The 15,775-nt window shown below is 32.6% G+C and overlaps 1 protein-coding gene across 1 annotated transcript in view; it reads right to left on the reverse strand.

Annotated features, from left to right (window-relative positions):
* Positions 1–15,775, reverse strand: part of LOC147077451 (uncharacterized) — a 460,029-nt gene that overhangs the window by 281,174 nt on the left and 163,080 nt on the right. Inside the window, exons 4-5 of the mRNA XM_085941096.1 lie at positions 13,219–13,368; positions 8,418–8,597 (exon numbers count right to left, since the gene is read on the reverse strand). Coding sequence (XP_085797222.1) covers positions 8,418–8,597; positions 13,219–13,368 — 330 coding nt within the window. The remainder of the gene's footprint in view (positions 1–8,417; positions 8,598–13,218; positions 13,369–15,775) is intronic.

The raw sequence follows: 15,775 nt of genomic DNA on the forward strand, positions 1-15,775 counted from the left end.
TGTCACATAAATACGAGTGGCCAATACTACCAACATGATGTTTGACAGACTGCATAAGGGGTGCGTCTTCATAAACGCATAACATAAATATAAAATAAAAGAAAAAATTGCGAGTATCTCTATCTATACGAACTTAGGTTATGATTAGAAAGCTATAACACCAGTATGTCTTTGTATGATTTTTAAGACTATTAGATGTCGAGGATCTATACGAACATACCTTTCAATTAAAGGGTTTTTCACCAGTATGTGTCATTAAATTTATCTGAAGATCACTAAGTTGCGAGCATCTATATGACCATACATTGAATGTATAAGGTTTTTCACAAGTATGTGTCATTTAATGTATTTTGAGCTGACCGGGTGTCTAAGATTTATATGAACATACACTGCATTTAAAGGGTGTTTCAACAGTATGCGTCATTTTATTTTTAGAAAATCACCAAGTTGCAAGCAGCTATACGAAAAACCACTGCATTTAAAGGGTTTTTGTAGCAGTATGTGTCATTTTATGTTTTTTAAGATAACCAAGTCGCGAGCATCTATATGAACATACATAACATTAATAAGGTTTTTCACCAGTATGTGTCATTGTATGTGCGTTGAGAGTTCTAAGTTGCGAGCATCTATATGAACAGACATTGCATTTAAAAGGTTTTTCACCAGTATGTGTCATTTTATGTTTTTTGAGATGACTAGATGTCGAGGATTTATATGAACATACATTGCATTTAAAGGGGTTTTCGCCAGTATGTGTCATTTTATGTATCTTAAGATTACCAGGTCGCGAGCGTCTATATGAACATACACTGCAGTTATAAGGTTTTTCACCAGTATGTGTTATTTTATGTATTTTGAGCTTACTAGATGTCGAGGATTTATATGAACACACATTACATTTAAAGGGTTTTTCACCAGTATGTGTCATTTTATGTATCTTAAGATTACCAAGTCGCGAGCATCTATATGAACATACATTGCATTTATAAGGTTTTTCACCAGTATGTGTCATTTTATGTATCTTAAGATCACCAAGTCGCGAGCATCTATATGAACATACATAACATTAATAAGGTTTTTCACCAGTATGTGTCATTGTATGTGCGTTGAGAGTTCTAAGTTGCGAGCATCTATATGAACAGACATTGCATTTATAAGGTTTTTCCCCAGTATGTTTCATTCTATGTGTTTTGAGATGTCCAAGTTGCGAGCATCTATATGAACAGACATTGCATTTATAAGGTTTTTCACCAGTATGTGTCATTTTATGTCTTTTGAGATGACTAGATGTCGAGGATTTATATGAACATACATTGCATTTAAAGGGGTTTTCGCCAGTATGTGTCATTTTATGTATCTTAAGATTACCAGGTCGCGAGCATCTATATGAACATACACTGCAGTTATAAGGTTTTTCACCAGTATGTGTCATTTTATGTGCGTTGAGAGTTCTAAGTTGCGAGCATCTATATGAACAGACATTGCATTTATAAGGTTTTTCACCAGTATGTGTCATTTTATGTCTTTTGAGATGACTAGATGTCGAGGATTTATATGAACATACATTGCATTTAAAGGGGTTTTCGCCAGTATGTGTCATTTTATGTATCTTAAGATTACCAGGTCGCGAGCATCTATATGAACATACACTGCAGTTATAAGGTTTTTCACCAGTATGTGTCATTGTATGTGCGTTGAGAGTTCTAAATTGCGAGCATCTATATGAACAGACATTGCATTTATAAGGTTTTTCCCCAGTATGTTTCATTTTATGTGTTTTGAGATGTCCAAGTTGCGAGCATCTATATGAACAGACATTGCATTTATAAGGTTTTTCACCAGTATGTGTCATTTTATGTCTTTTGAGATGACTAGATGTCGAGGATTTATATGAACATACATTGCATTTAAAGGGGTTTTCGCCAGTATGTGTCATTTTATGTATCTTAAGATTACCAGGTCGCGAGCATCTATATGAACATACACTGCAGTTATAAGGTTTTTCACCAGTATGTGTCATTTTATGTGCGTTGAGAGTTCTAAGTTGCGAGCATCTATATGAACAGACATTGCATTTATAAGGTTTTTCCCCAGTATGTTTCATTTTATGTGTTTTGAGATGTCCAAGTTGCGAGCATCTATATGAACAGACATTGCATTTATAAGGTTTTTCACCAGTATGTGTCATTTTATGTCTTTTGAGATGACTAGATGTCGAGGATTTATATGAACATACATTGCATTTAAAGGGGTTTTCGCCAGTATGTGTCATTTTATGTATCTTAAGATTACCAGGTCGCGAGCATCTATATGAACATACACTGCAGTTATAAGGTTTTTCACCAGTATGTGTCATTTTATGTCTTTTGAGATGACTAGATGTCGAGGATTTATATGAACATACATTGCATTTAAAGGGGTTTTCGCCAGTATGTGTCATTTTATGTATCTTAAGATTACCAGGTCGCGAGCATCTATATGAACATACACTGCAGTTATAAGGTTTTTCACCAGTATGTGTCATTTTATGTGCGTTGAGAGTTCTAAGTTGCGAGCATCTATATGAACAGACATTGCATTTATAAGGTTTTTCCCCAGTATGTTTCATTTTATGTGTTTTGAGATGTCCAAGTTGCGAGCATCTATATGAACAGACATTGCATTTATAAGGTTTTTCACCAGTATGTGTCATTTTATGTCTTTTGAGATGACTAGATGTCGAGGATTTATATGAACATACATTGCATTTAAAGGGGTTTTCGCCAGTATGTGTCATTTTATGTATCTTAAGATTACCAGGTCGCGAGCATCTATATGAACATACACTGCAGTTATAAGGTTTTTCACCAGTATGTGTCATTTCATGTCTTTTGAGCTGACTAGAAGTTGACGATTTATATGAACATACGTCGCATTTAAAGGGTTTTTCACCAGTATGTGTCTTTTTATGTGTTTTAAGAACACCAAGTCGCGAGCATCTATATGAACATACATTACATTTATTAGGTTTTTCACCAGTATGTGTAATTTTATGTGCGTTGAGAGTTGCAAGTTGCGAGCATCTATATGAACAGACATTGCATTTATAAGGTTTTTCACCAGTATGTGTCATTTTATGTGCGTTGAGAGTTGCAAGTTGCGAGCATCTATATGAACATACATTACATTTATAAGGTTTTTCACCAGTATGTGTCATTTTATGTGCGTTGAGAGTTGCAAGTTGCGAGCATCTATATGAACAGACATTGCATTTATAAGGTTTTTCACCAGTATGTGTCATTTTATGTGCGTTGAGAGTTGCAAGTTGCGAGCATCTATATGAACATACATTACATTTATAAGGTTTTTCACCAGTATGTGTCATTTTATGTGCGTTGAGAGTTGCAAGTTGCGAGCATCTATATGAACAGACATTGCATTTATAAGGTTTTTCACCAGTATGTTTCATTTTATGTGTTTTGAGATGTCCAAGTTGCGAGCATCTATATGAACATACACTGCATTTATAGGGTTTTTCACCAGTATGTGTTATTTTATGTATTTTGAGCTTACTAGATGTCGAGGATTTATATGAACATACATTACATTTAAAGGGTTTTTCACCAGTATGTGTCATTTTATGTATCTTAAGATTACCAGGTCGCGAGCATCTATATGAACATACATTGCATTTATAAGGTTTTTCACCAGTATGTGTCATTTTATGTATCTTAAGATCACCAAGTCGCGAGCATCTATATGAACATACACTGCATTTATAATGTTTTTCACCAGTATGTGTCATTTTATGTCTTTTGAGCTTACTAAAAGTTGAGGATTTATATGAACATACATTGCATTTAAAGGGTTTTTCACCAGTATGTGTCATTTTATGTATTTTAAGATTACCAAGTTGCGAGCAAGGTTTTCCACCAGTACTTGCATTTTTATTTGCTTTAATATTGCTATGTTGAGAAAATACTGGGACTTGATTTTGATCATCAATTACGTCCATGTGAGCAATTTTGTGAGTTTTTAGAGCACATCTGCTACCAAAAACTGCGCTACAAATGCAGCAAATTAAATTATGTGAGAAATGGATTACTTTTCTTAGAATTAGGCGAAGTTCCTTCGGCGTATCTTGTTCTAAGATTTCTTTTTTAATGTCTTTCTCATCTATCGTGACTTCTGAATACTGCATCATTCTATCCTGGATTCCATCATGTGAGGATTGTTGATTGTCGCCTGTATCGTGATGCTCTGTGAAAAATCCATTGGTAGAAACCTAGAAAAAAATTCAATATTATCAATTGTTATGTGTTATAATATTCCATTTTGTTTTTTTTATTCACTTTGCCTTTCAGCATCTGCAGACATTATTAAATAACGAAGAGAGAGTAAAATGGCAATAGTGTCGTTGGAGAGTGTGCATAGGCCTGTGACACCTGTGTTCTTGAAGGTGAAAATTTGATGACATAACTGCCTTATCAATCAATCCTGTCGGTTAATAAAATGACCTTAAGCACCCATTACAAAACCAAAGTAAGAACCAAGGTGTAAATCCCGCAGTTCATACTGACCGGTTTAGCAACTACTCAGGATGGGCTGTGGATGACAAGAGTCGACCTAAGCGGTAAGTATTATAGATGTAGTACATGGATTAATTAAATAAATGTATAGGTATTACTCGTATGCATAACGAAATAATATGTATTTAAATGTTTAGTTGTATTGTTAACATAAGATCACAGAGCAAATTTAATATGCCATTACTCAATGTATAGTATCAATTATATTAATAATAATTATATATTTGCCATTATATTATAATCAAAATGAAGTATCAGAATACGTAGTAGTTATATAGAATCATGTTAAAAGCAGCATCTTTTAAATATGTATTATTATTATGCAAATTTACGTAAATGTAATAATATAGTGCAAGCTCTCCTTCTTATAATTGCTATATAACTCCGTATGTCAGACAGAGCCAGCGCTCGGGCCAATTTTCCACACACGTTTTGTTTGAAGTATAAGGTGCAGTGAGCGGAAAGAGCACACACTAGGTGGGCAATTTTCCATAGATAAACTCCATACATGTGAGCGAGATAATACCGTAATGCTAAAACTGAATTAATCAAAATTTCCTTGCAGATTATTTATTTTTGATGCCATAATTGATATATATAAACATAGATAGAAGGCGAACATAATAATATTAACTAATAGACTAAGATAACTTTAAGCCTTTATAACTTTGTATCTATCCTTTAGACGAGTTTGTCCGAACATAAGTAAAGATGAATAATCATAGTTTGTAAAGCTCAAAACTAGACGATATAACCATAAAGTTTAAACGTGCATCCTTACAAGTCCAGTTGATGAGCTAAGGGTTCATTATGTATGTAAACTATTAACTTCTCTTTTTCATGATGTAACTTTTTTAGAGGTAAAACATTAATCCGCCCAGCGTATCTCTTCTTTTTCTGGTCAAACCTTATGAGAAGCCGCGAGTACATCCTAATAACGTGTGCGGTTCTCCAACTTTCTAATTAGCGATTCTATAACATTAAGACATTATTAAGACTATTATAAGTTATTAAAAATTAAATAAATAAATATATATACATAAATTTGGACATAAATAGTCAATAAAATTCTACGAATTAGTTCCTATAATTATAACTATATATATTTTCTTTACAGTTTTTCTAAGAACTATATTAAACAATATATAAATTATATGTGACCTTGGCCATGGTATAATAGTAGAGCCATTAACAATAATTATCATTATACGGAACGTGAGTTTTATTCATTAAAATAACTGTAGTGAACCACAAGCATCAAGTGTTTCCACTATGTACTCCAAGATCCTCACATAGATGACCCCCAGACGACGAAACTCAAAATTACTATATCCAGTTCTACAGTTTTTTTTACGGTTGATTTCAATATTTCGTGAATTTGGAATATTATTATTAAATGTCACTATAATTAATTTGTAAATTAAATTAATAACATTAATACTTTCGACCGAAGGTACTTGATGGAATTTGAATTTAAATTCTAATGGATTCAAGCCCTGTACTATTCCATTTAAGTCGTTTTTTGCGACCCGGGTTTCGCCTTTCGGTATCTTCAGGCGTCGTGTACACCCACCAAAGGCAAATACACACTGACAACGAACACCCTTAACTCTACCTTATATAGTAAATCGATACAATAAAGTAGGTAAAACCCCATTACCTACCTATTTAGTCAGAAATTACAACAAAAAATACAATAAACAAATTATGAATAGCTGAAGTAAAAAAAACTTAATTAGTAAAAACCCTCTCTTATTAATAACAATACACTGGACAGCATATTATTATAATAAATCGTCAAACCTAATAATAGGTCAAAATTCTTTATAACAATAAAAATACTACACTCAAGCGGTGTAAATTGTCAATTCTAAGAAAAAATAATTAATCGAGTTAACTATGAGATATTAGTCTTTAATAATACTCTTACAAGGTATCTACTTTTAAAACATTATTTTTTAACAAAAACAATTTATATGTATAATTTTGTTTTTGTTAAAAAATAATGTTTTAAAAGTAGATACCTTGTAAGAGTATTAGTAAAGACTAATATCTCATAGTTAACTCGATTAATTATTTTTTCTTAGAATTGACGATTTACACCGCTTGAGTGTAGTATTTATATTGTTATAAAGAATTTTGACCTATTATTAGGTTTGACGATTTATTATAATAATATGCTGTCCAGTGTATTGTTATTAATAAGAGAGGGTTTTTACTAATTAGGTTTTTTTTACTTCAGCTATTCATAATTTGTTTATTGTGTTTTTTGTTGTAATTTCTGACTAAATAGGTAGGTAATGGTGTTTTTACCTACTTTATTGTATCGATTTACTATATAAGGTAGAGTTAAGGGTGTTCGTTGTCAGTGTGTATTTGCCTTTGGTGAGTGTACACGACGCCTGAAGATGCCGAAAGGCGAAACCCGGGTCGCAAAAAACGACTTAAATGGAATAGTGCAGAGCTTGAATCCATTAGAATTTAAATTAATAACGTTTGGCTTGCCCATTCTTGCGGCACATCCCGCTTTCCCCGATTAATTATTGGTCGTTAATGAATAAATAGCTGTTTGAGGTTTTCCATAAATTTTTGATTGTATAATCTAAAGTATAGTAGGGAGAGGGGTGCAATCACTTATCCATACTAAAAATACACGCTACATGCAAGGAGCAGTAGACAAAGGATATCTTACTTAAGAGATGAATTTTTATCCACTGCACTAGTAAAGATGAGAAAGACAATCGAGATTTTGTATTTTATGGCAGGTGATATATTATAATTAGGTACTACATTAAATCACCGATTTCGTGATATTTCAACTCGATTCGCATGAAATACCATTACATCTCTGTTTTCAAGATTCCACGATGGAAAAAGAGTTTTATTTTTTGTTTAGATAGAACTTACGAAAGGGTTAATCGTCCAACCGACCTGTAATAGTGCGCATCCTTTTTGACACTTATGGTCAGTATTTAGACGGGCAAATCATAAATAGAGTGACGATCGAATAGCGATTCAAAGATATAAATAATGTTTTACTTAAGCGATGATGCTTATTTTGGGCTAAACGGGTTTGTTATTAACAAAATTTGCGCATATGGGGTCCAATCTGGAAGAGGCCCTAGAGATTTCCTTACATAAAAATAATGCACTAGCTTGTGCGGTTTACATGCTGGTGGAATCATCGAACCTTATTTATTAAAAAAAGGAGGCGGGAGCTCGCGTTACGGTTAATGGAGATCATAAGGCACTGGCCCATGATGAATTATATTTGTTGCTGATGCATATATGGATGGCATTGATCCGGATAGGATGTGGTGTCAACAGGATGAAACTACGTATACGGAATTATTGAATTAGATTTATTTATGATATGAACCTGTCAATTTGCTTCCAAAGTCGTGCGATTTGACAAATATGGAATATTTCTTGAGTGGCTAGGTGACGCTGATAAGCCATACATAATTGACGCCTTGGAAACCAACATTGTTAGTGCTATTTGTAATATACGGCCAGCAGTGTTCGAAAAAGTGGCGCAAAACCGGACGTACAGAATGCACTTCGTCAAGAACTCCGCGGTGGCCAGATACCACAAATCATTTTGGAATGTTAGGCACTGTCGACTATCTAAAGGTACACGCTAGATACATATGTCGATTAATTTTAAAACTTAAATACGCTACCTGTAGATATAAATAATAGCAAGGATATTATATTTCATATAATTAAGAATTACTAAGTCGCTGATCAGCAATCATGTTAGCGTAAAACAATTTGTGACTTTTTAGGACACTTCCGCATCCAAAATTTTGCAAATGTTGAAAATTAAATGTGTGAGAAATATATTACCCTTGTCAGAATAAGTCGAAGTTCTTTCGGAGTATTTGGTATAAGGATTTCGTTTTTAATGTTTTGTTCGTCTATCGTCACTTCTGAATACTGCATCACTTGATCTTCGATTCCAACAGGCGAGGATTGTTGCCTCCTATCTGTATCGTGATGCCTTGTGAAAAATTCCTTAGTAGAAACCTAGAAAGCCAAAATTATAGTTATTATAAATTACTTTTTATTAAAGTATTATTTTTTTTCAACGTTTATGATATTCAGAATCTTCAGACATCAACCCAATTAGAGCTGACACTGCGACTGGCACGATTGCATTAGTTGGCCATTAGATATAATTAACATGATATTTAAATGTGATAATTAATTAGTAATTAGTAGACCAGCAAAGAATCGATTTTAAGGCTATACCTCAGTTGAGGCATGGTATAAGAAGATCATGGCTAGGCGATGCGCGGATTGCGGGTCGCGGGTGCAAATGACGCTTGCCGAACGAAATATATTATGTCATATAAATCCAAGATGCATCCATTTAATGTTTGTTTATTGTTCTATTAGTAACAATAATAATATATTGACATGTTTTCTTTTTCAAGTAAATGGTTAACGTTTTTAGTCATTTTTACAAGATTTAGGAATTAATACCCTCGTCGCCATCACGGAACAAATTGACGTATTCACACCTCGACGTTCACTCTCCGAATACCAGCGAGTCCAAAATTTCGTCGCGCCTATAGTTGAAAATTATATGCCGTTATTTATGAGAAATGAGAGTAAAAATGAAGACAATAAATCGTCTCTGTTCTGGCAGAACATACTAACTGGAGAATACTAATTTAGAGTAATTTGACTTTGAAGTTTGAAGTATTAAGTAATCGTAAAAAGGATGACTTTAAAATAAAGACTGTTTATTTATTAAGAAGGTTTTCAGACGTAAAGTATGAAATAAGGAACATTTTGGTACAACTAACTCAATATGTAATTTTTTCGAATAAGTGTCTTCTGCCAGAACAGTGACGAAATGATCATAGTACCTAACCCTACCCCTACCAAGGTATTACATACGAATTCAATATTGTTACAGAATAATCCGTAAAAAGTTAAAACAAAATATGGAACTCAACATGTAACATCCAAAAGGAAATACATAAAACAGAATAATATGATACAATTATTGTGGTACAAGTCTTCGTATGTTGTGATATCAATAAAATATGTTCACCCTGCAACTGTGCTATTATTATTCCTGAATTTCTGCATAAAATAACTTGTGATCACGTTAATAACGTAACGATGGCCATGCAGCTTTCGCGTCGGGATGCGTGCGATAAACCTCTTTTTTGCTGGAAGCAATTTTTTTTATAAATGTTACGCCGAATATGCGAAATTGACTATTTACATGAAATGGGCAAAAATTTGTCTAAATCATGAGAAATGCAATCCCGTTGCCTTATTCATGAATTAGACAAAATATCTGCCGAGTGCGTGAATTGGACAAATTAGATAATATCGCTACGGTGGTGTTTTTTGCAACTAAACTAATTGTGTCAAATGCTCATGCATTGGTCAAAATTTACGTATATTATCTATGGTCAAAATAGATGGTCGCGCTCCAGTGGTGTTTTTTGCAACTAATCAAACTAACCAAATATGTCAAATGTCATTGATTATAATATAAAAATATACCAATAAATAACTACAATGTCGTTCATATCTATTTACTATGTGCAAAAAAAATCTAGAACTATAATATGATAACGAGTTTTATTAAAAGCTATTTTCGCGATTTGATTCGTGCTTGGGTATCAATCGTGCAATGGTCGATTTTATGTTTGTGATAGTTTGTCGACACTTGTTAGCTAACCTCAAAATGGACATTCAGTTGAATTCAGAATTACAAGACCTAACCTAACCTAATTTTAATAATATTATATTATGTCCAATTATAACTAATAAAACCATCCGTATTAAATTAATTTTTTCTACTGTCACGTTGACAGTTTAAGAATTCCATACCCTGGCGAATTCACGTAGTCGGCAAATAATTTACCTAATTCATAAATAAGACAACAGGCTTGATTATTACATGAATTAGCCAAAATTGTGCCCATTTCATGAAATAGTCAATTTCGCACATTCGGCGTACCATAAACAATATAACAAATTAACGTTATTTTTTTTACTTATTCCACCTTGCATGACTTAAAGTTCGTATCATTGAACCTGAACTGAACGAATCAAATGGCACCGTTGGATTTATTTGATTTGGAACCGTTTGGTAGAATGTCCACGGAAACGCTTTTCTGACAACTAATAAGTGTTGCTAGTACTTAACGGCCCACGTGCTCGTCGTAGGTCAAAATTGAGTTTTTATTGTATTTTCAAACCATGATCCTGGACACTCCTTAAACGTTGTAGATAATCTATTTATATAATTTTGAAGCCTTATTATCCTTTATAGTTATTTTAAACATTTGATGACTGCATAAAGTATTTTTGTTACATAAAATAGTATTCTTTTAAACCTCTCGCTCTAATGTTTTAGAATATAGTCATATTTCGGTACATAACTGTGCAGTGGTGTTAAGATTTTTTACATTTATTAATTTTTAAACGCATTTATAAAACCATTGGTATAATTTATTACGAGATAATTTTTGTAAAATATTCACTATAAAAAATGATATTGATAATCTCTGTGATCCAAAATTTGACAAGAATTAGGCATTTTATTATTCAAAAAATCGGCAAGATTAACACATTTGAAGATGATTCTAAAGATACTTATTATAAGCTATGTCTTTGACCATTCAAGTGTGATAAACATCTTATGAATAATGATTGCTTTATAATAATTATTGACCTAAGAATAAGGTAGCGTTTTTTTGAAATACGCCATTTCTTTTGTCATTCCCCAGTGGTTAAGCTACAACATACGGCCGTAGCCATAAATCGACAAACTATAATTGAAGTAGGGAGTAAAATGATATTGACGCGCGTGTTTGAACATGTACCGTTTAAAAAAAAAATTAAAAAAAATTCGGTTACGTACATGTTCAAACACGCGCGTTAACATAATTTTACTTCCTACTTTAATTATAGTTTTTCAATTTATGGCTACGGCCGTATGTTGTAGCTTAACCACTGGGGAATGACAAAAGAAATGGCGTATTTAAAAAAAACGCTACCTTATTCTTAGGTCAATAATTATTATAAAGCAATCATTATTCATAAGATGTTTATCACACTTGAATGGTCAAAGACATAGCTTATAATAAGTATCTTTAGAATTATCTTCAAATGTGTTAATCTTGCCAATTTTTTGAATAATAAAATGCCTAATTCTTGTCAAATTTGGGATCACAGAGATTATCAATATATTTTTTTATCGTGAATATTTTACAAAAATTATCTCGTAATAAATTATACTAATGGTTTTAAAAATGCGTTTAAAAATTAATAAATGTAAAAAATCTTAACACCACTGCACAGTTATGTACCGAAATATGACTATATTCTAAAACATTAGAGCGAGAGGTTTAAAAGAATACTATTTTATGTAACAAAAATACTTTATGCAGTCATCAAATGTTTAAAATAACTATAAAGGATAATAAGGCTTCAAAATTATATAAATAGATTATCTACAACGTTTAAGGAGTGTCCAGGATCATGGTTTGAAAATACAATAAAAACTCAATTTTGACCTTCGACGAGCATGTCCCCCCTTAAAATTAATTCATAATATATTAGTCTCTAAAACAGAAACATATTTATTGAAACGTCAACTTGTTACGAAATTCTAACCTCCTATCGTGGTCTACAATAATACAAATTTAACAAACTGTCGTATTCATTCATTTTAAATACACAAAATATAAATAATGCTTCATAAATAGGTAGCCATTTAGTTAATTTATAAGATTTATAGGTATGACGAGTTTTTTAAAATTACTTTTGATTAGAGCTTTTCATAATTGACCACTTGTCCATGTCGACAGTATGATATTGTGACTTAGACGACAAACGAACAAATATTAAATTCGTTAGGTTATTAGATTATGTAGTTAAATAATAAAGCTCATTCCGGGTTGATTTAACACAGTTTGTAGTTTAGAATCTCCGTTACAAAATATAAATAAAATGAAAATAAATTCTTTGTCTGACATAATAATTATAGTATTAATTATTAATCTAAAATATACATAATTCAAGTGAACTCCTATGGTGTAAATATCTAAAATATTAATATGAACACCTCACGATAAATAAATGCCGAATAATGCTTATCAACACTTTGACAGATTGCCATTAGTCTATGGATCGTCCGAATTGGTTTGACGTTTCATGTCAAACCATTTCTGATGGTCCGAGAACGATTTGATTTTCAATGATACACTGAACCAAACGTCAAATCTCAAACCATTTCCGGTCAACTACAATTTGTATGTATATTGTCTATGGTTTAATTTGATTTGTTTCGTTCAGGTTGAAAGAAACGAACCTTTAAAAGGCACTCGTAGGAGATTAATTTAACATACAGTGGATCGCAATTTTAGATACCTATTCACATTAAAAATTGCTTTACATTCGAATGATTGTGATGTATAAATTATCATAATTAAATACTCATAATTTAACGATAGATGTACAAACCTACACATATATTATTAATATATTATTAGTGTAAGCTAAAACCAACAAATGAAACAAGTTGGAGCGAATTAATAATGGTGTAATGAGTTTCAAAGATGCATTTGCAAATTCCAACCTTCTATATAAGACAGCACACATTATGTCTACTTACAATTGGCATGTAATCTGAATAGGAACAACCCGGTTGAGGATATTCATCATCATATATTGGGTGTGAAACATCTTCAATAATCTCGCGCTTGACGACGGCTTGTTGATCATCTGTCTCAGATTTTATATTGGAGAGGTCAGCGATTAGGCACTGAAAGAAGCAATTATTGTATTTTGTAAACACGGTAAAACCAGTTTCAGTTCTCGTAACATCCATAAAACAATGTATAATAAATATATTTAACATGAATTAGTAGATAACCTAACCTAATCTATAATATCACAGATGTATCGAAGCTGTCAAATTGTATAAACATGTAATTTTTTGAAACAATGTTTAATATCATCGCAAGTTGCTACATTGTTTGTAGAAAGCAACATATTCTATTATATTACACGTATCGCTGCTATTGCCAATCTAAAGTGTTTGTAAAAGATATCATTATCCACAAACTAACCTCGAAATTGCAACTTGAAACGTACGCATTCTTTTGCGTTGCATGAAAGCGAGGGTCCGAGTTGTTTGAATGGCTTGTCAGCGTGTCAAACGAAAGCTTGCCTTCTATATCGGAGTGTTCTCCATCACATTCTTGCTTTACATCCATGTTAAGGGTATATATTCCAAAAGCAACGTGTTACGTGACAGACAGGATCCTTTCAAGGTAATGTTAGAATAGTGTTGCCGCAATACTGAAAAGTATTTTCGTGAGAACTACCTAAAATAAAAATACATACTTGACACGGAGACACACTTTAATAATATGTATGTTTTGTTGTCTAAACAAAACAATGGTACGAATATGATCATCAGCATTTCCTCAATCATAACGAGAACAGCGCATCTCGGTATAAAATAACAATTAAATCAAATTGTTTTTTTTTCTCCTATAATGTCAACACTGACGATATCTTTTTCTTGACGGCTCCACTCTCTCCTAGTCTCCTGCGACAGGACATACGTTTTAGTTAAGATAATTAGTGTTCTACGTTTAGTCGGTGTTCTTGACATTAGCATCTGTACCATAATACCTACAAAATTCAATAGGTACATCATTGTTTATCAGATAATAGCTACACGGAATATTATTAACTGCATTTCGGCAACACTTATATAATACCTACTACAACAGAACAGAGTGTTGTCAAGTTGTCTCTAGCACATTGCATACGATTGTTGATACGCAAACATGGAAGTCAAGCGAGAATGTGATGGAGACCATTCTGGTACTGAAGACAAGTTTGATGTAACAACTAGCCATCAAAACAGCCCTGACACGCGCACATATATAAAGCAGGAGAACACAGACGATTTCAGTTGTGATTTTGAGGTTAGTTTTTATTTATTAAGTCCTTTCCTGCGATTTTTTATAATTATTTTAGCAGAATACCTACGATAAGTTTATATTTTTTACAAATTGTTTAAGAACATACGAGGTTGTCAAACATTCTTTCAAAAACCTTTTGACATACATTTAGACAGCTACCTACCTCAATTATATAAGTAAGCATTGTTATAAAATAGGTACGCGAGCTCAAAATTGTTTTTTTTATATAATTACAAAAATGCATAACGTTTCTTTCAGTATCCAGCAACGCGTCTCAATGAAATTAAACCCGAGATTAACCTCCAGCTGGTTGACGTTAAATGCGAGTTCGTTGCAGACGCAAAACACCCATTCCATGATGAAGATCCAACACCTGGATGTTCGCATTCGGATAACGGACCAGTACAGCAGGTAATTGTATAGTATGCGATATTTTCTTCCATTGGCTATGTATTCTATCACAGCTTTGTGACTAAATTTCTAAAGGTACATTTTATCCTCGTCTCGGTTATACACGCTTTGTATAACTATTTCACCAACCTATTTATCTGGTTTAGTGTGAATGGGTGCATTGACCTACAGTATTTGAATGTGATGTCTGTCACTGATGATGACCAATCGACCGATTCTTTCAGAAAGTACTTTTGTCATAACATTATTGTTTGTAGGTAGCAGAAGAATGCTGCGATGACATTATGCTCACGTCACATGCTGGTATGGCGACAAAGTAAGTATGTGGTTTTGTCATTCCGCAGAATATTTCGAATAATCTAATTTCAATGAACTTTAACAGTTTATATCTATCTACCTACATATGCGTACTTTAAAATTACTTGCGATATTTCATCCATACATAATATTGTGAACAGTATCAGTGCCATTTTAAGATACAAAGCCTGAGCACATATTTTTGTACACGCATCTCTCAAACGAGTGAACCCACTGTTCAGCTGTCAAAATCAGATTTCAGATTGCCTCCAAAACAACATAATTATATAAAGGTCTTTCTCGTTTCGTATTGAATTATTATAAAAAAATCGCATCTCAAATGTATAACCTATCTATGTTTTTTTTATAAATATACATTCCTGTTATTCATCAGTTGTCAAAAACTATTTCTTTATACAAAAAACGGTAGTAAGATCTATTTCCATAAATTGTCTTTTGTAGCATTGAGCGTTTATGGTAGGTGTGTTAATGTTAGTGTATGAATTATGATGTAACTCATCTATC

The sequence above is a fragment of the Rhyacophila brunnea genome, unplaced genomic scaffold (assembly GCF_057557595.1).
Source record: "Rhyacophila brunnea isolate RB1 unplaced genomic scaffold, BYU_Rbru_1.0 scaffold_13, whole genome shotgun sequence".
Classification (NCBI taxonomy): domain Eukaryota; kingdom Metazoa; phylum Arthropoda; class Insecta; order Trichoptera; family Rhyacophilidae; genus Rhyacophila; species Rhyacophila brunnea.